Source organism: Urocitellus parryii, chromosome Y (assembly GCF_045843805.1).
Source record: "Urocitellus parryii isolate mUroPar1 chromosome Y, mUroPar1.hap1, whole genome shotgun sequence".
Lineage (NCBI taxonomy): Eukaryota > Metazoa > Chordata > Mammalia > Rodentia > Sciuridae > Urocitellus > Urocitellus parryii.
Window position 1 is genome coordinate 884,568 of NC_135548.1, and position 27,790 is coordinate 912,357.

Consider the following 27,790-nt stretch of genomic DNA (forward strand, 5'->3'; position numbering starts at 1 on the left):
AGCCACTCAGGTCCGGGGAGGGGACGAGACCCTGGGCAGGAGGAGGCGGTGCCGGGAGACGGCGCAACCCAGCCCCGGGCGCAGAGAGCAGCGCTGGGGTGGGGCGCAGAGGGAGGTGGGGGGCCGAGAAGGAGGAGGGGGTGCAGGCCGAGCACGAGGGGGGCCAGGGTCGAGCCGCGGAAACTGCGCCCGCGTCGCCTGCGGGGGCCGCTCCCGGATCGAGTGGGGTGACACGCCCCACCCCAGGGCCTCCGAGACTCGCCTCCCCACGCTGAGACCCTCGGACCTCCGAACCCCTCCAAGACCCGCACCCTGCCCACTCACGGCCTGAGTCCCCCCTCACCAGGTCGACACAAATGCGCTGGAGTGTCCCCCCACTAAGACCCGCTCTGCCCCTGCCATTTCGAGCCGGGACCCTTCCCCATGGCCAAGTCCCACAATCTCTATAAGGAACGCCACCCTAACAAGGCCGTGACCCCCCACACGCACATTTTTTAACACAGGAGCCCGATGCTCCTGTCTGCCCTATGATATTGAACCCCTCAGTGTCTCCCCAACCATGGGCTTGAGTCCCCTCCCTAAACTATGGCCTGTCACACTCAGTAATGTCACACACAACCCTGCCCCTCCCCCAACATGGCCCTAACCCCCCCCGCCCCCCCCCCCCGCTGAGACTCCTGTCTTGTCCCCTCTGCAGACAGCCCTCATGCCCACTCACTACCTGAAAACCACCCTGTCCCCACCAGGGCCCTGCTTAAGCGCCCCAGGTATGCCCTGTGCCCCCTCTCTGACCTTGCTGGTGAGTCCCCAGGAACAGCCTAAGCCACTGCTGTCTGGCTGCAGGGCCCTCTCCCCCCACACACACACACACACTCTCTCTGTTCCTCCAACATTAGGGCCTCAGCGCCGCCCCTTAGAGACCTAAGTCAAGCCACAGTCCATTGATGGGCCCATCTATCTACCTGGGGCCAGCTCCGTGGTGCCCAATACTGTTACCTTCCTGTGGGTAATTTAGGTTTACCTTGCTCTTCTTTCTCTGTTTTTTTGAAGCAGCAGTTTCAATGATTGCTTTTAGCTCCTTTTCAGAAATGTGCATTGGATGACTTAGATACCAATACTGCACCACTTCTAGTGTTCTCTATGAATTTCCCATGATGCTTCCTAGGCAGGATGCAGATGGGCTTGTGGCTTTTCTTGAAAATGTTGGTGCATCTGAAACCTTGACATGGAAGGAATACACTGGAGGGAGACTTCCTCCTGAGAGACAAAATGAGGTCAGTCTGTGCAGTAGAGGGACATGTGTCAAGGGGGCAAGTAAGTGTGAGCTCACAGACATGAGACCCACAGATGCCTGAAGCCTAAGTCCTACAGATAATACTAAATCCTACATACACTTTTCCCTTTCTTTACATGCCTATGATTGTCCTTCTATAAAACCTCAAAGTCCTTGTCAGCACCTGAAGACAGCATAAGGGCAGGGTTTCCTAGTCTTCCTGGTGTAGCTGCACTGGTCAAAGTTCCTTTCCTGCTTTGCATCATGACCTTTTCTGTTTGATATTGGGGCAAACATCTGACCAGACCTGTGGGATCCCCAGAGTCAGGTCTCTGCACAACACTTCCTAACAGTCGAAGTAGAACATGCTCACTAAGCACAAGGCACCCATTTTATTTCCACCGCACATTGCTGCCCTAGAGGATTGCCTTCCTTCCTCCCCCACCCTCTGTGCTGGGGATGGAACCCTGAGCATCAGAGCCAACCCCAATTGCTTCCTTTCATAGCTCAGGCTGCCTCCTCAAAGCCACAGAGACCAGGAGGTGATGAGAATTACTAAATTAGTTTTCAAATTGTTCTCATTTTTAGATATTATGTATGGGTCATACATATGATATCTTTAAATAGTGTTTCAGAAATTTGGAGACTGTGTCTTTCTAAGTTGCTTGAGGTCCCATCAGCTGAAAAAAGAAAAAAATATATATGTTATATAGTTCTTTCTTTTTCTTTGAGGTACTGGGGAATAAACCCAGTGGGGCTTGACCTGGACCTCTGAGCTACCACCCCACCCTTTTCCTTTTATTTTAAGAGAAGGTCTCACTGACCTTGGGCTCCTCCAGCCTCAGCCTCCCTGAGAAGCTATGGTTTGTTTTTGTGTTGAGGGTAAACCCAGGGCCTCGCCATGCTCGGAAAGCACTCTGTGGCTGTTGCACACATATAGCAGAGCCACATGTCACCTCTGAACCAGAGGCTAAGCCAAGGCTTTCCATCTGGATTAGTTCCCTGCACAGCGGGGAAGCTCCGCCTGAAAAGGGCTGGGGCCAAGAATCTGTCACTAACCCAATTTCAGGCAGTGATTGGATGATGTTAGCTGTCAGTCACGATGCAGAGGCGGGCCTGGAGGCCATCCATCAGGGTCACTGGGGGGAACTGTCCAATCAGTGCGCAGAGGGCTTTTCTTCCTCAGCGACTGGGCTACTCCCTCTCTGGCGCCTGAGTTCTCTCGTCAGGGAAACCGGTGACTCTCGTTCCCTGTGAACCCCGCGATCTTGGGTGATGGGCGGTTCCTCAGAGGACCCCGGTTCACCACGGAAGCCAAAAATGGTGAGTTTGCGACCAGGGCTGAAGGCGCGGGGTCAGCACCTGCCTCGGGGCCTGGCCCGCGGGTGAGCTGCAGAGGGTGGAGGAGTCCGCGCTGGCGGGTGGCCCTGGGCCCTGTCCCCTGGTTCCCTGGGTTTGGAAGGGTGGCTCAGGGCCCTGGTGTCCCCTTTGCTCCCTACTGGTGGCCCGACCCACTCTTCCCAACGTGGAGGAAGCAGGGCCACAAATGCACCTTCCTCCTCCCAGGGGAGCTCCTCCGGAGGCTGCTGTAGGTCCCCCAAATTGCAGGCGCCTCCTGCCTTCTAAACCCACCTTCCCTCCACCTCACAGCTCGGCCAGACGTTGGTTCTTCCCACTCGGTCCAAATGGACACCGCCCGCTAATTGTCACTTTTCATCTAGTGAAATATTGGACACAATCTTCCTCCCTCCCTCCATCCTTTCCTCCCTCTTTCCCTCCCTTCTTTCCTCCTTTCCTCCCTACCTCCCTCCCTTTCTCCCTCCCTCCGCAGCCTCAACTTGTGATCCTCCTGCTTCAGCCTCCCACGTATCTGGAATGACAGGCCTGTGCCACTGTCCCTGGCAAGAAGGACACTTTTGAAAGCATTTGTTTTCTCTTTGTGAATGTTATACTTGAGGGGAAAGAATAATCACTTAACATTTCCTTGTGTTTGGTCAAAATAACTGCTTTAAAGGGAATTAAGAAGTTGTTATAGATCCCAGGGATATGGAATCCTGGGCTCCATCAATAGAGGATAACTGCTCCCTTTTCTGATAGTCCATGATGTAGAGTCCCCCCAGTCGTGTAGTCACCTAAGTGCACAGGGAAATGATGATGTAGGGGAAAGAAGGCAAGGCACTGAAGATAACCAGAAAGAGTTTTATCTGGCTGCAGCCAGTCTCAGAGGGCACAGCTTTTGCTGTAATCAATCAATCCATCCCCTGAACCCTGAGTTCAGGTGGTTTTAGGATTTTATACTCATCATGTAAGAGGAGGGGCTCAGAAGTTCACATTGTAATACTGAGACCCTCAAATAAATCTCAGACCACACAGTCTCATTCCAGTTAAGCCTTTACTCCTGGCTCTTGGCAGACACTCTGCTCTCAAAAGAATGAGATCGTCAGAGTGGTGCCCCTGCCTTCAGTTGGCTCCATATTTAAGCACAAAAAACACAAAAGGGACATTTGGGGTTCAGGCAATGCAAGCAAGGCTGAAAGTTGCACTCAGTCTCTGGTTGGCACATAGATCATTCTGTGTTCTTGGGGGATTTTCATGAATAAAAGAATACAAACTGCCCCTGTCATTACTTTTTTGTGTGTCATGGCTAAGTTCACAAAGTGGAGTCACCATAGTCAAGTTGTCACATCACACACATAAAAGCAGCTTTTTCTTTCTCTGTTCTGACCAAGATAACCCTTCAAGGACTGCACCTGAGAAGGGGAGAGCTTCTTCTCCCCTTTCTTTCCTCCCCCACCAGCTGTTTCCATGAAGCCTAGTTGGTAAGTTCTCTGTGAAGCCCAGAGGCCTTGTTTGCACATTTCTACAAACTACTATACTGGATACAAGTGTGTAAAAAACTAGGAAGGGGAGTTCGAGTCCAGCACTTGGAGTGCTAATTTCTCTCAGACTAGTGGCCCAGTAAAATAGGGCAACACGAAAGTAGGAAGTTTGTCATTTTCTGTGAAAAAAGGGGATGCCACTACAATAATGTTGATTCATTTACTGTCCTTCATCCCCAGCTCTTTTCAATATGATTTTCAGAAAGGATCTGGGTATTTTTCCCAGCCTGGCCTGAAAGTTGTGATCCTCCTGCCTCAGCTTCCAAAGCTGTTTGGATTAAAGGCATTGACAACCCCAGCTACAGAAAATAGTTCATTTTAACCCAAATATTAATGACTATACTAAGGAACATGGATTCAAGATACCCTGAATGATGTGTGTGTCCCTCCCTGGAAGAGATTACATGATTACATCAATTCTTTCTTTCTTTCTTTCGTCCTTTCTTTCTTTCTTTCTTTCTTCTTTCTTTTTTTTTCTTCTTCTTTTTTTCTTTTTTTGTAATATACCAGGGATTGAACACAGGGACACTTAGACACTGAGCTACATCCCCAGCCCTTTTTATATTGTATTTTCACATATGATCTCACTAAGTTCCTTATGGTCTCACTAAGTTGCTGAGGCTGCCTTTGAATTTAGCAATCCTCCTACCTTAGCCTCTCAAGCTGCTGAGATTACAGTTGTGCGCCACTGTGTCTGGCCTACATGAACTTTTATAAAAGAAACTGTGTATCACTGCATTAACCAATTGCATTGGTAGGAACATCAGATTGTTGTGGTACAGGAAAAAAAAAAGAAAATTTTTTCTGTATGTCTGTTATTGCATTCTGAGCTTTGGTAGATTTTGGAGACGTCTGGTAAGGTTAGTGGTATTTTCTGAGAAATTTTGAGATTGTGGTCTGATACAGAAATTAAGATGATTGGCTATTGAAGGGCTTAAGATAGCCCAAGATAATTTTTGTTCTCCATACAGAACCCGGCCTTTCTACCCTCATGGTGTTCTAGTTAGCTAAAATCAAGTACTCTGAAGGTTCTTTGATGTAGATGCAACTGTATAGAGAACTTGAGTTCACAGCTGTAAAAATCTTGTGCTTCTCCTTTATCTTCCTTAGGTGTAGACACCATGTCAGATTTCTTGGGCAGAGTTTCCCTTTTGACGCCTCACAGGGTCCCATGTCCTCAGCCACTGTCCTCTCCTGGAGCTGCCACAAGGTGCCCACAGCTGCCCTGGTCCCTTCAGGGTGAACAGAACTTCAGGCCCTGGGTCAGCTCCTCCTAGAGGACAGCCTGAGGTGTGGGGTGCAGCCTCTCAGGGAAGCTGCTGGGGGCTCTGGGCTGAGGAATCTCCTGGAACAGCCCTCATCTAGACAGCTACTTCAGTCCCTGGGACAGTGATCCTGGATGCTTTCAGGGAGCAAGACCAGGAGGGAGTATGTTCCTGCTGTCAGGGACCTTCCCTGCCCCTTGAGCCTGACACATGTGTGCTCCCTCAGCACCAAAGCTTTCTGTGTATCACTTTGAAATGATCTGCTCACTTATCTGAGGCCCAGGTTTATTTATTCAGATTCAAATGGGATGGGCTATTATTAAATAGGCAAGAGAGAAGTGGATTTAAAAAAGTCTAGTTACATTCCCATTGTTACAAATCTCAATTTACACCCAGGTGCAGTGGTGCTCACCTGTAATCGTTGTCACTCCAGAGGCTGAGACAGGAGTGTTGCAAATTTGAGGGCAGCCTTAGCAACTTATCCAGGCCTTATGCAGCCTGGTGAGACTGAGTCTCAAAATAAAATATAAAAATGACTGGTGATGTAGATCAGTAGTAAAATATCTTTGTGTTTAATATCGGGGTTACCAATTGCCCCCCCCCAAAAAAAATACCTACTTAACCTAATTTACCTTTTGCTATTCCTGAGTATGTATAAAATGTCTGTAAGGTTCAATCTTGTCTTTTCAGTGATTTCAAATTGAAATCCAATCCTAGATTCCAAAATGCCATGTAAGATACAGACAAACTCTGTCTTGCAATATTGCTACAGAATTTGAGTCCAATTCTATAAAAATAGTGGTGGATAAATTTATGAATGTGATTTCAGGAAAACTAATGTCTGTCCTTCAGAAGGTGATGAATTTGACAAAGGATGACAGTTTTATCACTGTTGTTGTCTGGACTTGGCAGGTTCATGTTAACTGTGTGGTATTTTTGGTTATCAGGAATGGAACCCAGAGTTGCTTAACCACCAGCCCCTTTTACATTCTTTGTTTGAGAGTCTTGCTACATCGCCTAGGGCCTCAAAATCCTGAACTGCTGGGGTTACAGATGTGCACCATCACATCTGTCTTCATTGTAAATTTTAAGGACAATTTTGGCAATACCTGAAATATCCAACTATGATCACTTAATCACTGAATATCAGTGAAATAGTAAATGACACTTGTTTTCTGGAAAGGAGAAATACATGTGTCTAAATAAGGGTGCTGATCCCCTCAAGAGCACTCCCACTATGTCACCTGATTCCTGTTCCCTCCTAATTGCATCCTCTTGGGCCACCTCTTTGGGAGCTGGCCTTTTACCTTATGAAATTTGGGAGCAACATAAATGCTCTCTCTACTCTCTCTGTCCTGTACAACATTTTGGCTTGTCTTAGATACAGTCTACTATTTTTGATTTTTTGAAAAATACATTTTTTTGTTGCTGTATGCTGAGGGCCATTGCCAAGTAGGAATGACACATCAAAATTTCCTTGCCAGCGTACCCCATGTTAAATGGAAATTTGCTGTGACATTGCATGTGTCTTTGAGAAAGGTGACCCTGCTCAAGGACCAGGATGGATCCAGGTTTAAGGTGTATCCTGCAGGTTTTAGGAAGTATCGCGGTTTAAGACAATCTGGGTTTAGGGAAGTTCCGGGTTTAAGATTATTGCTGCTGGATATAGGGCGTTCCTGCTGCCTGAGTTCCCGTTGAGTTCTCGTGGAATTGAGAAAGTTTTTGGGACGTGAATTGTGCGGCGGGCAGAACTTGAATTTCCCCAGAACGTGTTTGTGTAGAGGCCGGTGTGAGTTTGGGAATAAAGAATTGCTGTTTGAATCTACAAAGCTGTGAGTGGCTTGTGATCTTGTGCCCAGCCAAGACTGCGGCAGCTGTACTTGGAAAAAATACCTATTTATTTATTTTTATGCAGTGCTGAGGATCAAACCTAGGGTCTCTCATGTGCTAGGCAAGCACTCTACTGCTGAGCCACAATCCCAACCCTCCTATTTACATTTTTAGATGTAGTTTTTCTTAAGTTCACCCTCAAAATACAGTTAACCATGCCCTAAATTGCACAGAATTTACTGAAAAGCTCAGTGTTTTTTTAGAGAGTGTAGATTATGGAAACATTCAATCTCCCTTGTGAGAAAGTGTGTTGTCTTTGCATTGATTTTATTGTATTTTATGCCTCTAATTGTGTACCTTTTGTATTATAATCATTTTTATCTATCATTACATGTATTTTAGGTTTTTTTTTTTTTTTTGTGGCCTGCTGCAGATTGATACGAGGGCCACATACATGTTGGCAAGTTTTCTACTACCAAGCTACTCTCCAGCCCAAGAGAATTAGTGTTGTAGACTGTTTTTTATTTATTTGCTTACTTATTGAGTGCTGGGGATTGATGCCATGGACTTGCTCATGCTTAGTTATCCTCCAGAAATGAATTTCAATTTGTGAGCAGCGTTCTGGCGGTGGGCAGGTGTTTTACTGGGGGATAAACCTACAGTCACTTGACCACTGAGCACATCCTCAGCCTTGTATTTATTATTATTTTTTCTTTTTTTATATTTTGTAGAGTTATGCATAGACAGAATACCTTTTTTTAAAATTTTCTGTGGTGCTGAGGATCATACCCAGTGCCTCACCCATGCTAGCAAGTGCTCTGTCACTCAGCTACAATCCCAGTGTCCTCTTTTAATTTTTAATGAAGACCAGTCTCACTAAATTTCTGAGTGTCTTGCTAAGTTGCTTAGACTGGCCTCCAACTTTCCATTTCCCTGCCTTGACCTCCCTATTGGTTGAAGTTACAGGTGCACACCACCACACCAGCAGTTGGAATGACTTGTCAGACCCTGCTGACAATCTGTAGTTCCTGATCAGGCGGTAACAGCAGAGATGCTGAAAGACACACACACACACACACACACACACACACACACACATACACACACACACACACACACACACACACACACACACATAGTAGGAATGAGCACCTCTTTATTTTTTTCCCTTCTTCTTTTATATAGTAAAAAAGAAACACATCCTCTTGGCAGCTTAATCTTTTCCAGCATGGATAAACATTCTCAGAATAACTTTGTTACTGGTCACAGTGCTCTACACTCCTTATTATACTACTTGTAGTTAGTTGTAGTTAGTTATTTCCTGACAAGCATACAAATATATATATTTAAACTTGCAGAACATTCTTTTATCTTCTTAAGATGGCAACAAGCACACAGTTCAAAGAGTTCATAGTTTCTCACAGAACCCCTTTGTTTTTGCTAAGCACAGTGAAACTTAACACTTTGTGTGCGTGAGCACACAATGACTTCTGAGGACTTATCATCCAATTTTTTTTTGAGATGGAAACAGTATTGAAAATCATTTTCCTTGCTTTTGTCCATAGTTTTGAAATTTGTTACTCTGACTCTTCCTCTTTGCTTTATTTTTGCATTATTTTGAAAATGGTATTTAGCATATAAAATTGTTTCTCATGTATATGTTTGTAAAACTTCAGGGCTTGGTAGTTTATTCACTTCTTTATGACATAAACTTTATTTTTTTCAGAGCAATTTTTCACTTACATAGTTTATTAGTCAGTGTTCTCTAGAGGAATAGCATCAAGAGGAAGTATGATTATGAAAGGGGACTTTTAGATTGGCCTACTTGACCCAAAGCTGGATGTCCACAGTGGCCATCTGCAGCTGGAAAGTTTTTGGAGTAGTTGCTCAGAGTCCAAGAGGCTGAAGTGTCAGAACAAGAGGGATCAATGGTACTTCCCTAATCCAGACCTAAGGTTTTAGAAACTCCCTGGAGAATCACTGGCAGAGTCCACTTTGGGAGACTGAGGAGGCAGAGTCTGATATCCTCAGGCCACTGCAGCAGCCATCAAGAACCCATTGAGAAGAAAGGAGCTTGCTCTGCTGCTGCTTCCTTCTTGTTCCAACTTTTGTTCACCCAAGTCACCGTCCTATTAGATGGTGCTGCCTAGCTTGAGGAGGTTCTCCAGTCTGGTTCACTGTTCCACATGCCAATAATTTGTAGACACACTGTTCCACATGCCAATCATTTATAGACACACCCATAAGGTTATTAATCATTGGCATCATTAATCCAATCAAGGTGACAATGAAATGTGACATTACTCATAGTATGGAATACCCCTTCTCTCCAGCTGATAGTCTCCACTGTTTTCAACGTATTGCATTGGTGTAGAGTGTTTGTTGGTTACTAAACCATTGTTGAACATTTGATAAGGAGAATGGATGAAGCAACATGTTATGATAAGCCAAAGTTCATTCTTTACCTTAGTGTTCCTCCTCTGTGTGATGTGGTTGTGTGTGTTACGTAGTTTACAAGATAATGTCATACAGAAGAGTTTCACTGCTCTGGGAATCCTGGGTTCCACGTGTTCATCACTCCTCCTCATTGCTCCCTCCCTCTCTGCTCCCTGAGTCCCTGGTACCTATCAGTTCTGCTAGTGCATCTATAATGTTGTCTTTTCCAGAATGTTTTTGACTTGGAATCTTACTGCACTCTGCCATTTCAAACTGGCTTCTCTCTCTTACCAGTCTGCCTTTAAGGGTGCTGTATCATTCCAGGCTGCAGAGCTCATTTTCTGGGTGATGTTCTTTGGTGTGGGTAAACTGCAGCTTGTCCATCCAGTATTGCAAGGTGCATCTTCCTTGTGTCTAGCTTTGGGCACTTCTGGATATGGCTGCTGTAGTCACTGCAGTGAGGGTTCCTGTGTCCATAATTTCCCCATCATTTGCATAGATCCCTGGAGTGTGATGACTTCATTGTTCAGTTTTTTACATTTATGATTATGAGCATCATTCATAGTTTTGTTTTCTATTTAACACTTTTCTTTATCTATTTAATTTGGATAATATGGTAACCTATAACTCAGAAAGAATTAGGAGGTGTTAACTCAGCTTCTATGTTCTGGAAAAAAAGGAGAAAATTGGTGGCAGTTCTTAAGTGTCTCATGGAAGCCTGTTTGAGATGAAAGAGCCTTGTCTTGCTTTTGGGTAGTAATTAGTTATTGAGTCTGTTTTTGTCAGTAGCCATGGGCTCATCTGTTTTGTGTATTTCCCCTTGTGTGTAAGTTATAGGAAATTGTCTCTCTCAAATAAATGGTCCAGTTTTTGCAAGTTGTCGAATTTGTACCAAGCATGTTTATGATAATCTTGAAGTCCCAATGCATTGTTGATGATGATACTTTTAAATGTGTTACTAGGTTTTCAGTCTTCTTTGCTTTTTTCTTTCGTGTTATTGTATATTTTACACTTTTTTCTTTTTATGTGTCAGTGAGGATTGAACCCAGTTTCTCCTAAGCAGTAGACAAGCACTCTTCCACTGAACCATAACCCCAGTCCCTGTTTTTTGTATTCTTAGCCTTATGTCAGTGTATCAGTGATGCTGATTGATGTTCATGAAGAACTTGATATTGTAGACTGCGGATTTCCAGGTTGTGGTTTCATCAACACCTTCTGTTACCTTCCTGTGGTTAATTTAGGTTTACCTTGCCCTTCTTTCTCTGTTTTTCTGAAGTGACAGTTTCAATGATTGTTTTTAGCTCTTGTTTTCTGAAATGTGCGTTGGATGACTTAGATACCAATACAGCACCACCTCTGGTGTTCTCTAAGAATTTCCTATGATGGACTTTTACATTTTTTTTTCTTCAAAATGGTCACCTTTTCTCTTGAGTCCCCTCTTTGTCCTGTGTCTGTTTAGAGTCTTGTGTTTCACGTCCCCTTCTCTGGAGGCTTTTCAGCTGCTTCTGATCTGATTTCTGCTCTAGCTCTCATGTTCTTTGAGCACACATGGGATTTCACTGGTGCTGCACTTGTAGGGGTGTGGTTTATGTCCTGTGGAGTGTTGCTGTGACCCTGAGACCTCAGTGTGCTTCCCATTTGCTTGAAGACCCATGAAGCCCTCCTGCCTGCATCATTGTCCTGACAGAGTTGAGCTGATGTCTCTGAGTGTAATTGTGGATTCTTCATTGTTTTGGGGTGCTTCTGTATGTTTTCAGTCCCTGAGTATGGTTCTGTGTCACTTGCAGGGACATTTTCTTTTTGCCTGTTCCATCACGGTGCAGACATCATAACATGCTTACAGATGTGAAAGGTGAACTTTTTCACACCCAGATTGTGTGGGGTAGTTCAGGATTCTGGGCTACAAACTTGTTACTTTACCACACTCTGCAAGAGCTGTTGCTTTATGTTTGTTTGCACCACCTTTGCTACAGGCACCATGAATCTCTTTCACAACAGACAACCATTGCATATGTGGCCCAACGTTGATGAAAATGTCCTTGAGCGGAGCATTGGTATGTGTCTCATGACTGTACATTATGGTAGTGAACTGGCTGCTGTTAAGAACACTTTGACAATCATTGGACATTTATTTTCACTATGAGACTTAGAAATGTAGTGCCTGCTGTTTATTAAGAAGATATTTTGAGAGAGATAAAACTTTGTAAGACTGTTTGGACAAGGTGACATTTTTGGGTCATTGAGTTGTTTCTTTTTTTTTTTTTATTGGTCGTTCATAACATTACATAGTTCTTAATACATCATATTACACGGTTTGATTCAAGTGGATTATGAACTCCCGCTTTTACCCCGTATACAGATTGCTGTATCACATCAGTTACCCTTCCATTGATTGACATATTGCCTTTCTAGTGTCTGATGTATTCTGCTGTCTTTCCTATTCTCTACTATCCCCCCTCCCCTCCCCTCCCCTCCCCTCCCCTTTTCACTCTCTACCCCTTCTACTGTAAATCATTTCTTCCATTTGTAGTATCTTGTCTTACCCCTCCTTTCCTCTTATATGTCATTATGTATAACCCTGAGGATCGCCTTCCATTTCCATGCAATTTCCCTTCTCACTCCCTTTCCCTCCCACCTCTCATCCCTGTTTAATGTAAATCTTCTTCTCAAGCTCTATTGAGTTGTTTCTAAGACACGTGCCATCTTTGCACCTACCTCATTCTGCTTTGACAGTAACCACAGGAAATTATCAAATTGTTGTGTTCATTAATAAATAAGTTAATCAAATAGAGAACTTATGTTTGTTTTTGTCACTTAATATTAAGCTAGTTGACAAAATTTGTTCTGGAGTAAAGCACCTGCAAACTTCTAACTGTTCTATGTATAATCACAGAGGATGAACTTAATCTCCAGTTACCACATTGTGACAACCTGTATGAAAGGTTGTCTAAATGTTGTCTATGAAAGAATCTCCTTATTGACCCCATTCCCAGAGGGTGTGGGTGTGGGGCTAGTTCTAGGCATTTCTTTAAGTATGGAACGATAGACTTTCAGAGGAAACAAGACATCAGTAAGTACCATGTTGTTTATATTAACCTTGTAGGTACAGGGAGCCAGTGTAGTTTGCAGAATCTCTCTCAAATGCTTAGTTTCATGATTCCTGCAATTTCCTACTCATCACCTTTCTTTTCTAAAGATAAGTACTATCCAAATTGCTTATATTAGCTCTGTACCACAAGGGACATTTCTGGGACATGTAATAGAGATGCAAACAATAAAGAAGTTAGGAGTGATCTGGGAGCCCGTCTCACTTCCTGTGAAATCACCAAAGGAAGGGTATAAAACACTAAAAAAGGATGTTAGCCTTCTGAGTAGCCAATTTCTAATATTGGCATGTCTGTAAGAAATTGAGTACAGTAAAGATTTGATGGATCAAATCATGGAATTCATCAAGAAACCAGGGAATCATGTGAACATCATGCATGTTGAGTATAGATTTCTCATGCTGTCAATCTCTCCTGGCCTCCACTATACATTTGGTGGGATATTTTAGATCTCAGTGACCTTGGAGGATGTGGCTGTGAACTTCACCCAGGAGGAGTGGGCTTTGCTGGATCTTTCCCAGAAGAACCTTTACAGAGATGTGATGCTGGAGGTCCTCAAAAACCTGGATTCAATAGGTAATAATGATGTTTCTAAAATTAATCAAATAGAGAACTCATGTTTATTTTGGTAATTTATGTAGACGGTGAAAAGGGAATCAGTTGGTGAATTATTGCAGCAAAAATGGAACCTCTGATTTGGCAAAGCATTTCTAGCTCCCAAATATTCATAAAGATTGTTTTGTTCTCTCATTTTAGAAAACAGGTGGGAAGACAAGACCACTGAATATCAGATTGAAAACTCTGGAAGCAATGTAAGGTAACTATACTCACAAGAGGAATTTGTGAGGGAATTTGAGAACTGTTATATAATTTTTAAAGCAAACCAACTGAAAAAGTATGCATAATAAGAAAAGTATTTATTCTTACAATATTTTTTACCAGAAATATATACCTAGGTGTAACAGATATTCAGTCTTTTCAAAGTATTTGACATGCAAAAAGTACTATAAAATTGCATATGTGAATATCACTATATGGATAATAGCCACAGAGAAGCTGTGTTGCAAAGGATTGTTTCCTTTCAATCTCTTTATTTTCAGGCAAGTTGAATAAGTCAGAAAACCTAGCCTTTACCTGATGTTGGCAGTAATGTAAGGATGTATAAATATGTAGAAAATTGTGAATGAATTAAGCATTGATTATGTGCTGGTCACTTCTTCAAAGAAGTCATGGTAAACTTCAAAGGCACAGAATAGTGTGGGGAAAACTTCAAATCAATTCCAATTCTTTATTGAACAAAGAAATATTTTAATATAGTAAATCCATGTGACTTCATTATGTGTGCAAAAGACTTCATATGACCTTCATTCCTTCAGGCAGATCACATCTCACTCTGGACACCAACACTACAAGCATGAGGAATGTGAAGAGAAGCTATGTGAATTGAAACAATATAGGAAATCTCTGGTTTCTCTCAAAAGCGTTCACACACAAATGTTAATACAAAGGGTAGATGGATCTTATGAAAGTACAGTATGTGGAAAAGTCATCAATTGTTTCAATGAAATTAAAAGACATGAAGAAACTCATAATGGGGGGCAACCCAATGAATGGCAACCATGTGGTGAAGCCTCTTCTTATCCCACCAGTGTTCAAAGACACATGATAACACACAGTGGAGGTAAACATTTTCAATGGGACACATGTCGGAAAGCCATTCATTTCTCCTCTTTATTTAGAAGACATGAAAGAACTCATTCTGGAGAGAAACTCTATGAATGTCAACAAGGTGTTCGGACCTGTATATCACACACAAGTCTTCAAAGGCACAGGATCACACACACAGGGGATGCACATTTCAAATGTAAGATATGTGGGAAAAACTTTGATTATCCCAGTTTACTTCAAATACATCAGAGAATGCATACTAGGGAGAAGCCCTATGCATGTAAGCAGTGTGGCAAAGCCTTTTCTAGATCCAGTCACCTTCACACACATGAAAAAACTCATACTGGACAGAAGCCTTATGATTGTAAGCAGTGTGGGAAAGCCTTTGCTACATCTGGTTACCTTCAGATTCATGAAAGAATGCACACTGGAGAGAAGCCCTATGAATGTAAGCAGTGTGGAAAAGCCTTCACTCAGTCCTCTAACCTTCACTCACATGAAAAAATTCATACTGGAGAGAAGCCCTATGAATGTAAGCAGTGTGGCAAAGCCTTTGCTTGTTCCAGTTACCTTCACAGACATGGAATAATACATACTGGGGAGAAGCCCTATGAATGTAAGCAGTGTGGCAAAGCCTTTTCTAGATCCAGGAACCTTCACTCACATGAAAAAACTCATACTGGAGAGAAGCCCTATGATTGTAAGCAGTGTGGCAAAGCCTTTGCTATGTCCAGTAACCTTCAGATTCATGCAAGAGTACATACTGGAAAGAAGACCTTTGAATGTAAGCAGTGTGGCAAAGCCTTTGCTAGATCTCGTGACCTTGAAACACATGGAAGAACACATACTGGAGAGAAACCCTATGAATGTAAGCAGTGTGGCAAAGCCTTTTCTACATCCAGTTACCTTCCGATTCATGAAAGAGTGCATACTGGAGAGAAGCCCTATGAATGTAAGCAGTGTGGAAAAGCCTTTTCTACATCCAGTTCCTTTCAGATTCATGGAAGAACACATACTGGAGAGAAGCCTTATGAATGTAAGCAGTGTGGCAAAGCCTTTACTACATCCAGTCATCTTCACTCACATGAACAAACTCATACTGGGGAGAAGCCCTATGTGTGTAAGCAGTGTGGGAAAGCCTTCACTCATTTCTCTGGCCTTCACACACATAAAAAAATTCATACTGGGGTGAAGCCTTATGCATGTAAGCAGTGTCGCAGAGCCTTTGCTCGTTCCTCTGACCTTCACTTACATGAAAGAATTCATACTGGAGAGAGGCCTTATGCATGTAAGCAGTGTGGCAAAGCCTTTGCTACATCCAGTAAGCTTCACAGACATAGAAGAACACATACATGGGGAGAAGCCCTATGAATGTAAGCAGTGTGGCAATTTCTTTGCTAGTTCCAGTTACCTTCCCAAACTTTAAAAACTCTTACTGGAGAAAAGCCCTATGAGTGTGAGCAATGTGGCAAAGCCTTTGCTAGTTCCAGTGACCTTCAAAGACATGGGAGAACACATATTGGAGAGAAGCTCTATGGTTGTAAACAATGTGGAAAAGCCTTTGTTACATCTGCTCAGCTTCACTTACATGAAGGAACCCATAGTGCAAAGAAATCGTACTCAGGAAAACAATTTGCAGTCTTCCTTTAATAATGTTTCACTCTTTAACATGTAGTAAGTTTTCTGTAGAAAAATTCTTTGAATGTGAAATGTGGTAAATCAATATTTCTTGTCAAATTCAAAGAGAAGAAAGTGCTCACATGTCCAAATCTATCTATCTATCTATCTATCTATCTATCTATCTATCATCTACCTACCTACCTACCTACCTACCTACTTACCTACCTACTGACCTACCTATAAATAGTACTGGGGATTTAGTCTGGGGGTCATCTATCACTGAGCCACAACTTTTTTCCTTTTTATTTTGAGACAGGGACTTTCAGAGTTCCTTAGGGCCTTGCTTAGGTGCTGAGTTTGGCTTCACATTTGTGATCCTTCTGCCTCAGACCCCGAGTCTCTGAGATTAAAGGCAAACACTACTAGATCCAACTGAATAAAGCTTTAAATGTGAAGAATTTGGAAAATCATTCCATTTTTCCTGTTTCCTTCAAAGTCATTTTAGTCACACTGAAAAACAAACCTCAGAATGAGGAAGATTGGGTACATTCTGTCAGCTTCCCATCCCAGCCCTGCTTTCCTTCTCATATATGACAATACAGAGAGAAGCCCTGAGAATGTGATTAATGTGGGAAGTCTTCTAATTTTCCGAGTTTTTTATAAGGTCTGGGAAGACTCTTCTTGAAAGATTCATGCCAAAATGAATAAATCATGTGCAAGTAAGTGTTCAAGTGTTTCAGTTTTGTTCCCTTGTATGAAAGGACTCATACTGTGGAAAATCCTGTGGAAAAGCCATGTGGGGCAGTACTCAGCTTTCATGGTTTCCTTCAAAGACATTAAGGGATTCACATCAGGGAAAACCCTTCTGTTCTTTAAACAATGTGACGACACTTTCACTTTTCCATGTTGTTTTTGAACATCATGGAAGCACTCACTCTGGAGAAAAGCCTTGTATATAAAAATGTGGTGAAACCTTCAGTCGTTTCAGATCCATTTAGACTTACATAGACTTGAGAATTTTTTATTTTAATTTCTTTTACTTTTTTTGGTACCAGGGATTCAACCCAGAGACACTTGATCACTGACCCACATCCTAATTCTTTTTAATTTTTTTTTCAAATATTTAGACATTGTCTCACTGAATGGCTTAGGTCCTCACTATGTTGCTGAGGTTGACCTTGAACTTGTAATCTCCTGCCTCAGCCTCCTTTTCCCGTGGAATTACAGTCATGACAAAATAAAAATTGTGAGAGCTTTCAAATATAATTACCAGGGTCATAGAATTGAGGGCAAGAGAAAATAAACATTATTATTGTAATTATCATCATCATCACCACCACCACCACCATCATCATCATATCTGAAGTGTATAAGCCCTGATCCCATCCCTACTCATTTTTATTGTTTTTTTTTTAATTTTGATTGAAGTGCTTTTTAAAATTTTCCCAAGGGCCTCATTATGTTGGTGAGCCTGGGTTTGAACTTGGGATCCTCATTCTATAGCCACTGCGATTACAGATGTGTTATCATGCCAGGCCTTTGGATGTTTCTTGAAACTTTGATGTAAATCAATATGTGCCTTCCTTCTGTAGAGTTCCAAGTCTTAATTGATTCAGAGGCAAGAATTAGTTTTTACTGTGTTTATGTATACTAATGCCCTTCAAGCTCTAAGATTCTAGCATGATTCTGAGCATCACAGGGACATTAATTCACACCTTATACTACAAATTTTTATATTTCCAGTTGGTCTAAACTGTTCACCAGAGCACCCAGTGAAACTACAAAAGCAAACACCTTGTGGGGTGAGTTGTGCCATCCACACATGCACACTCACACCCACGTGCACACACATGTACAGGATCAAGTAACCCTTTTTTCTACATACCCTCCCTAGTGCAGTTCTTTCATCCTCACTGTGTCATGCAACTATTGATTCCTTTGATTTTTCTCACAACATTGCTGCCCACTACTTTTTCTCAAAAAATAATTATTACTTTATGACTTCTCAATTTATGCTTTTGTGTTTTTCTAAAGTTTGATTACACATTGTGTATGTGAGTTGAGGCCTGCACACTCCAGCATTCTGTGCAGATTGGCTAAATGTCTCTTTGTTCCTCCTTTGCTCCTTTCTTTCCTTCAGATTTCACCCAGGAGTGCTCCACCACTGAACTTCCCCGTAGCCATTTTATTGTTATTTTTTGAGATGGGGTGACACTGTCCTCAAACTTATGGTCACCCGGCCTCAGCCTCCTAGAAGCTGGGACCATAGAGATGTGCCCATTTATGTCCTGCAGCTGGCCTCTTTCTTTTCCTTGCTGCCATCTTGCCCTGTTGATGACTGTGGGACCACCACTCTGTCATTTGTGTTTCTTCTAAGTCTCATGTGTTGTGTTGTGAGTAGGCACATTTAAGGACATTATAAAAGTTGTAATTTGTATGTATTGTTTGGAGAGGCATCTCCTCAAAATATACTTTGCCCTGTACTTAATTGAGTTGCTTTCTATTTCTTCTCTTTCCCTGGTGCCAGGGACCCAATCTTGCCTTGTGCCTGCTAGACAGGTGCCCTAGCACTGAGCCCTCCCCTTGCTCAGGTGGTGAGTTTGCTGCTGCTGTGTGTGTGGACCCACTGATGACCACGTCAGTAGATGCAGCGCTGCAGGTTTTCCTCCATGTTTTCATCTGGTCCCTTTCTTAAACATCTTTAGCAGGGAATTTTAACCACTGACATCCAATTCAGCTTTTCTCACCATGATTAATACTTAGGTGGAATATGCCGGAAAACCCAGGCTGGACTTCCCTCTGTGTTCAGGGAACCTCAGTAGCCCTGGGAACATCGTGTGATGATTTTCTTCATACACAGCCTGTGATCAAAACTAGGTAAGGAGGGCCCCAGTTGAATGTCCAGCCGCAGTCTTGGGATCCATGGAGTAGAGGGGTGCACGCCGACCCCAGTACATGGCCCTACTCAGGCCCGGGAGGGGACCAGCAATGGCGGGGGGGGAGGGGTGAAGCACAGGTGTTGGATGACCCAGAGTCACCAAAACCCAGCCCTGGGTGCCTTCCCTGTGTGGCCCTAAGAGCAGCTCTGGGGTGGGTTGCAGATGGAGGTGGGGGGCCTAGCAGGAGAAGGAGAACCTGAGCCTGCAGAGCTGGAGTTGCCGCTCCCTGGTCTAAAAGGGTGACAGGCGTCACCCCAGGGCCTCAGAGACTTGCCTCCTCATGCTGAGACGCTGGGTCAGCTTCTGGGGGTATGTTCTTTCTAGGGCTTGTGGGTTTCCTTGAAAATGTTGGTGCATCTGAAACCTTGACATGGAAACAATACACTGGAGGGGGACTTCCTCCTGAGAGACAAAATGAGGTCAGTCTGTGCAGTAGAGGGACATGTGTCAAGGGGGCAAGTGAGTGTGAGCTCACAGACATGAGACCCTCAGATGCCTGAAGCCTAAGTCCTACAGGTAATACTGAATCCTACATACACTTTTCCCTTTCTTTACATGCCTATGATTGTCCTTCTATAAAACCTCAAAGTCCTTGTCAGCACCTGAAGACAGCATAAGGGCAGGGTTTCCTTGTCTTCCTGGTGTAGCTGCACTGGTCAAAGTTCCTTTCCTGCTTTGCATCATGACCTTTTCTGTTTGATATTGGGGCATACACCTGACCAGACCTGTGGGATCCCCAGAGTCAGGTCTCTGCATAAGACTTCCTAACAGTCGAAGTAGAACATGCTCACTAAGCACAAGGCACCCATTTTATTTCCACCGCACATTGCTGCCCTAGAGGATTGCCTTCCTTCCTCCCCCACCCTCTGTGCTGGGGATGGAACCCTGAGCATCAGAGCCAACCCCAATTGCTTCCTTTCATAGCTCAGGCTGCCTCCTCAAAGCCACAAAGGCCGGAAGGTGATGAGAATTACTAAAATAGTTTTCAAATTGTTCTCATTTTTAGATATTATGTATGGGTCATACATATGATATCTTTAAATAGTGTTTCAAAAATGTGGAGACTGTGTCTTTCTAAGTTGCTTGAGGTCGCATCAGCTGAAAAAAACAATATATATGTTATATAGTTCTTTCTTTTTCTTTGAGTTACTGGGGAATAAACCCAGTGGGGCTTGACCTGGACCTCTGAGCTACATCCCACCCTTTTCCTTTTATTTTAAGAGAAGGTCTCACTGACCTTGGGCTCCTCCAGCCTCAGCCTCCCTGAGAAGCAAGGGTTTGTTTTTGTGTTGAGGTTAAACGTAGGGCCTCGCCATGCTCGGAAAGCACTCTATGGCTGTTGCACACATATAGCAGAGCCACATGGCGCCTCCATACTAGAGGCTAAGCCAAGGCTTCCCACCTGGATTAGTTCCCTGCACAGCGGGGAAGCTCCGCCTGAAAAGGGCTGGGGCCAAGAACCTGTCACTAACCCAATTTCAGCCAGTGATTGGATGATGGTAGCTGTCAGTCACGATGCAGAGGCGGGCCTGGAGGCCATCCATCAGGGTCGCTGGGGGGAACTGTCCAATCAGTGCGCAGAAAATGGGGAAGGGCGGGCTTCCGCAATCTCGCGGGCTTTTCTTCCTCTCCAACTGGGCTACTCCTTCCCCAAGACTCGAGTTCTCTGCTCCAGGGACTCAGGTGACTCTGCGCTGCCTGTGACCCCCCCACACCCCCATCTCGGGTGCCCGGAGGTTCCTCGAGAGGACGCTGGGTCACCACAGAAAACAAAAATGGTGAGTTTGCGACCAGGGCTGAAGGTGCGCGGTCAGCACCTGCCTTGGGGCCCTGCGCGCGGGTGAGCTGCAGAGCGCAGTGGAGTCCCCGCTGGCGGGTGGCCTTGGGCCCTGTCCACTGGGCTCGCGGGGTGAGCTGGGTTTTGGGTTTTTGAGGGGAGCTGCGGAGCGCCGCGGAGTCTCCGCTGTCAGGTGGCCCTGGGTCCTGTTCCCTGGGTTTGGAAGGGTGGCTCAGGTCCCTGGTGTCCCCTTTGCTCCCTACTGGTGGCCCGACCCACTCTTCCCAACGTGGAGGAAGCAGGGCCACAAATGCACCTTCCTCCTCCCAGGGGAGCTCCTCCGGAGGCTGCTGTAGGTCCCCCAAATTGCAGGCGCCTCCTGCCTTCTAAACCCACCTTCCCTCCACCTCACAGCTCGGCCAGACGTTGGTTCTTCCCACTCGGTCCAAATGGACACCGCCCGCTAATTGTCACTTTTCATCTAGTGAAATATTGGACAGAATAGTTCTTTTTAATCGGGGAGCTTTCTCAGCCACATCCCCAGCCTCCCCTTTTATTTAATTTTGAGCTGTCCTCCCAGTTGTTGTGGAAGCTGGCGTCCACCTTGTGATCCTCCTTCTTGAACTTCCCAAGACCCCTAACCACTGTCCCTGGCAAGAATACCACTTTTGAAAGAAGTGGATTAAAAAAGTCTAGTTACATTTCCGTTGTTAAAAATCCTAATTTACAGCCAGGTGCAGTGGTGCTCACCTGTGATCCTTGCCGCTCCAGAGGATGAGACAGGAAGATTGCAAATTTCAGGACAGCATTAGCAACTTAGCTGGGCCTTATGCAACTTGAGGAGACTGTGTCTCAAAATGCAATATAAAAATGGCTGGAAAATGGCTCAGTGATAAAATGACTCTGGGTTTATTCCCTGGTACCATAACAACAACAACAGCAACAACAACGACAAACTAATTTACCTTTTGCTACCCCTGTAGTTTTTCTTAACTTTACCCTGAGTATGTATAGAAAGTTTGTGAGATTCAATTTTGTCTGAAATCCAGGTCCTAGATTCCAAATGCCACTTAAGATAGAAACTTTCTTTTGCATTGTTGCTGCAGAATATGAACCGATTTCTTCAAAAATAGTGATGTATAAATTTATGAATGTTATTTCTTGAAAACATCAGTTTCTGTCTTTTACAAGGTGGAGAATTTGACAGGGGATGACTGTTTGTTGCTGTTGTTGTCTGGACTTGACAAGTTCCTGTTAACTGCGTGGTTTTTTTGGTATCAGGAATGCAATCCAGAGGTGCTTAACCACGGAGCCACATTCCCAGCCCCTTTCAGATTATTTGTTTGAAGCCAGGGTCTTACCACATTGCCTAGGGCCTCTGACCCCTGCACATCTGGGGTTACAGGTGTACACCATTGCACCCATCTTCATTGTAAATTTTAAGGACGATTTTGGCAATACCTAAAATACCCAACTGTGATCATTTAACCACTGAATAATTTATCAGTGAAATAGTAAATGACACCCATTTTCTGGGTAGGAGAGATACATGTGCCTAAATAAGGGTGCTGATCCCCTTCATGAGCACTCTCACCATGTCACCTGATTCTTGTTCACTGCCAACTGCCTCCTCCTAGGGCCACCCCTTTGGAAATTGGCCTTTTAGCTTAAGAAACTGGAAGTAAGATAAATGCGCTCTCTACTCACTCTGTTCTGTACCACATTTTGGCTGTTCTTAGATACAGTCTACTATTCCCATTTTTAGATGTAGTTTTTCTTAAGTTCACCCCAAAAACACAGGAAACCATGCCCTAAAGTTCACAGAATTTACTGAAATGTTCAGTGTTTTTTTCAGAGAGTGTAGATCATGGGAACATTCAGTCTCCTTTGTGAGAAAGTGTGTTGTCTTTCTATTGATTTTGTTGTATTTTATGCCTCTCATTGTATACCATTTTTATTGTAATCATTTTTTTTTTAAAGAAAGAAAGAGAGAGAGAGAGAGAGAGAGAGAGAGAGAGAGAGAAGAGAATTATTTAATATTTATTTTTCAGTTTTTTTTTTTGGCGGACACAACATGGTTGTATGTTGTATGTGGTGCTGAGGATCGAACCCGGGCCGCACGCATGCCAGGCGAGCGCGCTACCACTTGAGCCACATCCCCAGCCCTGTAATCATTTTTTTATCACTCATTACATGTATTTTAATTAGTTAGTTAGTTTGTTTTGTTTTGTTTTGTGTGTGAACTGCTGGGGATTGAACTGAGGGCCACATGCATGCTTGGCAAATTCTCTACTACCAAGCTACTCTCCAGACCAAGAAAATTAATATTATGGACTGTTGTTTATTTATTTGCTTACTTACTGATTACTGTGGATTGAAGCCATGAACTTGCTCATGCTTAGTTATCCTCCAAAAAAAAATTTCAACTTTGTGAACAGTATTTTGGAGGTGGGCAGGTGTTTTACTGGGGACTAAATCACTGAGAATATCCTCAGCCCTTCTTCTTATTTATTTATTTTTATTTTTTTATTTTATTTTTTATAGTTGTAGATGGACAGAATATCTTTATTTTGTTTATTTTTCTATGGTGCTGAGGATCATACCCAGTGCCTCACACATGCTAGAAAATGCTCTGCCACTCGGCTACAGTCCCAGTCCCTTCTTTTTATTTTTGACAAAGACCACAGTCTCACTAAATTTCTGAGTGTGTTTCTAAGTTGTTGAGACTGGCCTCAAACTTGCCATTTTTATGCCTTAACCTCCCTAGTGGCTGAAATTGCAGGTGCACATTGTTGCGGGGCGGGTCCCTCAGAAAACATATCAAGTCCCAGTTCTGTCTGAATTGAAGAGTCTTTATTTAGCTGGCCAGCAGGTGATGACTCCCCGCAGGACCCATAATTTTGTCTGCAAGGAACAGCTCCAAGCCTGAGCGTTTTAAGATATTTAAAGGTAAAAACTCCATCTGGGTTGACGCAACTATAAGTAAGCAGGTGCAGAAGCTGAATTGGGCATTTAGTGAGACAATGCAATGGGTACATTGGTATTTCCCACAGGACTTTCCAGGTTGGCGGAGCAGCAAGCCAGCAGAAGGGAAGTGGGTCAAAATGACCCTAGTTCACTACAAGTTAGACAGTGGTTATTAACATCTAGACAATCAATCTCTGACAAGGTATGTTGGAATAACTTTCCGTTTGCAGCTAGCAGCTAGCAGCTCTGAGCAGCTCTGAGTGCTTGAAGAATCTCCACTCGTTCAGGCCTGATAGGAAGGGCTGCAGGATGGGATGCTCTGCTCTAGTGAGCCGTTAGTGAAACCACATCCTTAGCTTTGTGGTTAGCATTGCCAAGCTGCCAGGCCAGGAAACTGATAACCAGGAGCTTGGACATGGAACTTCTTAGAAACCCCCTTCCCTAGGGACAAAGACCCTTCCTGATGATAGCCATATTTAGAGCACCCTCCTAGTGTGGTTACATTAGGCATAAGATGATTGGCTTATGGATACTATCTTGCTTGTGTACGATTGATGGGCACGCCCCACTCTATCCCCCCCACCCCACGACTAAGGTAGCTGAGAAACTAATTGACCACATCAGTAACCAGAATGACAGCAAAGGTACATTGCCCAAGAAAAATGGAAACCAAAGAGAACAATTTCACATTATATAAGAATTGCTACTTTGTGTTGCCAAGTATGTTATGCTAGGTAACTATTAGGGGGTACAGAGGAGGGGCTTTCCCACGGGAGAAGCATTTCTTACATGATATGGAGTCTCAGGGTAAAATGGAGTCTGTTTGGTCATTGTCCATACAGCCTCGCCCATAACAACACCACCACACCAGCACTTGGAATGCCTTTTAGACTTATTATCCCATTTCTCTCCAGATGGACACAGTATTGAAAATCAGTTTCCTTGCTTTTGTCTCAAGTTTTGAAATTTGAAACTATGACTCTTCCTTTTTCCTTTATTTTTACATTATTATGAAAAAGGTTTTCAGTATGTAATATTGTTTCTTGGGTATATATTTGTGAGACTCAATGGTAAGATATTTATCCACTTTTTTTTATTAAATAATCTTTGTTTTCCAGAGCAATTTCAGGCTTATTTAATTTATTAGTCAGTGTTCGCTAGAGGAACAGTATCAAGAGGAAGTGTGGTTATAAAAGGGGACGTATTAGATTGGCCTACTTGACCCGAAGCTGGATGTCCACAGTGGCCTTCTGCAGCTGGAGAGCTTGAGAAGTAGTAGCTGCAGAGTCCAAGAGGCTGAAGCCTCAGAACGAGAGGGATCAATGGTGCTGCCCTAGTCCAGACCAAAGGTTTTGGAACCTCCCTGGAGAATCACTGGCAGAGTCCACTTTGGGAGAGTGAAGAATGCAGAGTCTGATATCCTCAGGCCACTGCAGCAGCCATTGGAGAAGAAAGGGGCTTGCTCTGCTGCTGCTTCCTCCTTCTTCCAACTTTTGTTCCACCCAAGACACTGTCCTATTGGATGGGGCTGCCTAGCTGAAGGAGGTTTCCCCACCTCAGTTGGCTATCTCACATGCCAATCATTCCTAGACACACCCTCACAGACACACCCAGAAGCCCCTTCCTATCAGCATCTCTTAATCCAATCAAGTTGACAATTCAAATGAGCCATTCGTTACACATAGTATCAAACATCCCTATCTCCAATTTATACTCTCCCCTGTTTTCAACATCTTGCGTTGGCGTAGGATATCAGTTACTGAACCAGTGTTGGACATTTGATGAAGAGAGTGGATGGAGGAACACACTATGATAAGCCAAAGTTCATCCTTTACCTTACGGTTCCTCCTCTGTGTGATGTGATTTTGTGTGTCACGTAGTTTACAAGATAATGTCATACAGAAGAATTTCACTCCTCTGGGAATCCTGGGTTCCACCCGTTCATCACTCCTCCTCATTCCTCCCTCCCTCTCTGCTCCCTGAGTCCCTGGCACCCATCAGTTCTGCTAGTGCATCTAAAATGTTGTCTTTTCCAGAATGTTCTTGACTTGGAATCTTACTGCACTTGGCCATTGCAAACTGGCTTCTCCCACTTACCAGTCTGCCTTTAAGGGTGCTGTGTCTTTCCAGGCTGCAGAGCTCATTTACTGCATGACATTCTTTGGTGTGATTAAACCACAGTTTGTCCATTCAGTATTGAAAGTGACATCTTCCTTGTTTCTAGCTTTAGGCAGTTCTGGATATGGCTGCTATAGTCACAGCTGTGAGGTTTTCTGTGCACATCATTTTCATCTCATTTGGGTAGACACTTGGGAGTGTGGTGACTTAATTCTGGAGTGCACCATGTTTATTTGGTAAGAGATTGACTGTCTTCCAGAGAGGCTGTTATTCTTTCTGTTCATATGAGCAAGGGAAGAGTTCTTGCCGATCCATGTTTTCTCTGTCTTTCAGTGCTTTCAATGTTTGGCATTTGGCCACTCCAGTGGGTATCTGGTGGCACCTTATTGTTTAATTTAAAGTTTCCTAATTAAGTGCTGGTGAATATCTTCTCACACCTGTGTTAACAGTCTCTATTTCTTGGATAAGTGTCTTTCCAGGTTTTTTTGCCCACTTCCAACTTAGTTGCTTGCTTTCTTACTGAGTGTTCTTCCTGCATGTTGAATACCAACCCAGTGTCACTATGTGTCGTGACAACATTTTGTCCAGTTCTCCAGCATGTCTTCTCATTCTCTCAAAGGCATCTTTTGGAAAACACAAACTTCATTTTGATCAAGTTCGATTTACAAGTTTTTCACTCACAGATCATGTGTCTGATGTTGCATATGAAGCTGTCATGCCAGCCCAGATTTCTCTGTAAGTACTTCTGTGTCATTTTAGTGAAGTTCTGAAGTTTGCATTTTGTACTATGATGCATAGGCAATTTTTTTTTTGGTGCTGACAAGTGATCCCAGGGCCTGCTAAGTGCCAGGCCGGTGCTGTGCTAGAGCTGCAGCCCCAGCTCTGTGTCCTACCTTGAGTCTGAGCCTCCACTGGGAGCTGATTCTGTGACATTTGTGAAGTGAATGTGTTTTCTTTTTTTGCATATTAATGTCCAGCTGCCTTGGCAACTTTTTCCAGGAGAGTATATTTTCCATTGATTTTTCTTTGCTCCTTTTTTTAAAAAATCAGTGGAATATATTTATACTGTGCCAAATACCACAGTCTTGATGATTGTAGGTTTTTAGTAGTTCCTAACCTCGGGTGGTGTCCATCTTGAGAATTTAGTGTTCATGACTGTGTTGGTTGTTCTTGATCTTTTACTGAAAACATAACTTAAAGTAATTTTTATTGGGATCATATTGAATCCATAACTGAAATTGGTAAGAATTAATAATGACCCTGAGGCTTCTCATCTGTGAACATGAAATATCTGCATGTATTTGCCTTGTCTTTTACACTCTCATTAGAAGTTTGCAGTTTTTTTTTTTATAGATTCTTATCAGATTTACATATGAGTATTTCTCTTTTATTGGTGCTGTATAAGAGGTGTTTGTTTTTGGTGCTGGTTGTTGAACTCAGGGCTGCTCTACCATTGAGCTACATTCCCAATTCTATTATTATTATTATTATTATTATTATTATTATTATTATTATTATTATTTTAAACACAGACTTGCTAAATTGCACAGTCCGGACTCAAAGTGGTGACCATCCTGGTCAGCCCCCTGAGTGTTAGTGCTCAGGCCCCCGAGTGTTAGAGACCATGTGCATTGCCTCCATGCCCAGCTGGCTGATGTCAATCATATAATAATTGTCCTCTTATTTAGCATGACAACACTAATATCTTCTCGTTGCTTTTCATGATTCTTCATGATTCCACATAGAGAAAAGGATCATGCTGTCTCTCTATAAAGACATTGATGTTTTTCTGAGCTTGAGTGTGTTTTTCCATTATTCTTAACTTTTTTCTTTAACTATTGATGTAGTCATGATATTTATTATTTAGCTTTGTGTTGTGATGGGTAATGTTAACTGATTTTTCAGTTTTGAATC

General features: G+C 43.3%; 1 protein-coding gene across 2 annotated transcripts; it reads left to right on the forward strand.

The window, feature by feature from the left end:
* The first annotated feature begins 2,540 nt into the window (after nucleotides 1-2,540).
* On the forward strand, nucleotides 2,541-16,719 carry LOC113177295 (uncharacterized). 2 transcript variants are annotated; one of them, XM_077794208.1, is made up of 4 exons: nucleotides 2,541-2,596; nucleotides 13,237-13,374; nucleotides 14,744-15,807; nucleotides 15,892-16,719. In XM_077794208.1, the coding sequence occupies exons 1-4, from the start codon at nucleotides 2,549-2,551 to the stop codon at nucleotides 16,103-16,105; spliced, it is 1,464 nt and encodes a 487-aa protein (XP_077650334.1). In that variant the 5' UTR covers nucleotides 2,541-2,548; the 3' UTR covers nucleotides 16,106-16,719. The 2 variants fall into 2 exon arrangements, with proteins under 2 accessions (XP_077650334.1, XP_077650333.1); XM_077794207.1 differs by lacking the exons at nucleotides 2,541-2,596; nucleotides 13,237-13,374 and having other exon boundaries at nucleotides 14,408-15,807.
* Nucleotides 16,720-27,790: the final 11,071 nt, after the last annotated feature.

Coding starts and splice junctions, on each gene's coding strand:
- LOC113177295 (XM_077794207.1), top strand. CDS start 14,450: ATGATAACACACAGTGGAGGTAAACATTTTCAATGGGACACATGTCGG. Junction 15,808..15,891: donor AGACATAGAAGAACACATAC/ATGGGGAGAAGC, acceptor AAAAACTCTTAC/TGGAGAAAAGCCCTATGAGT.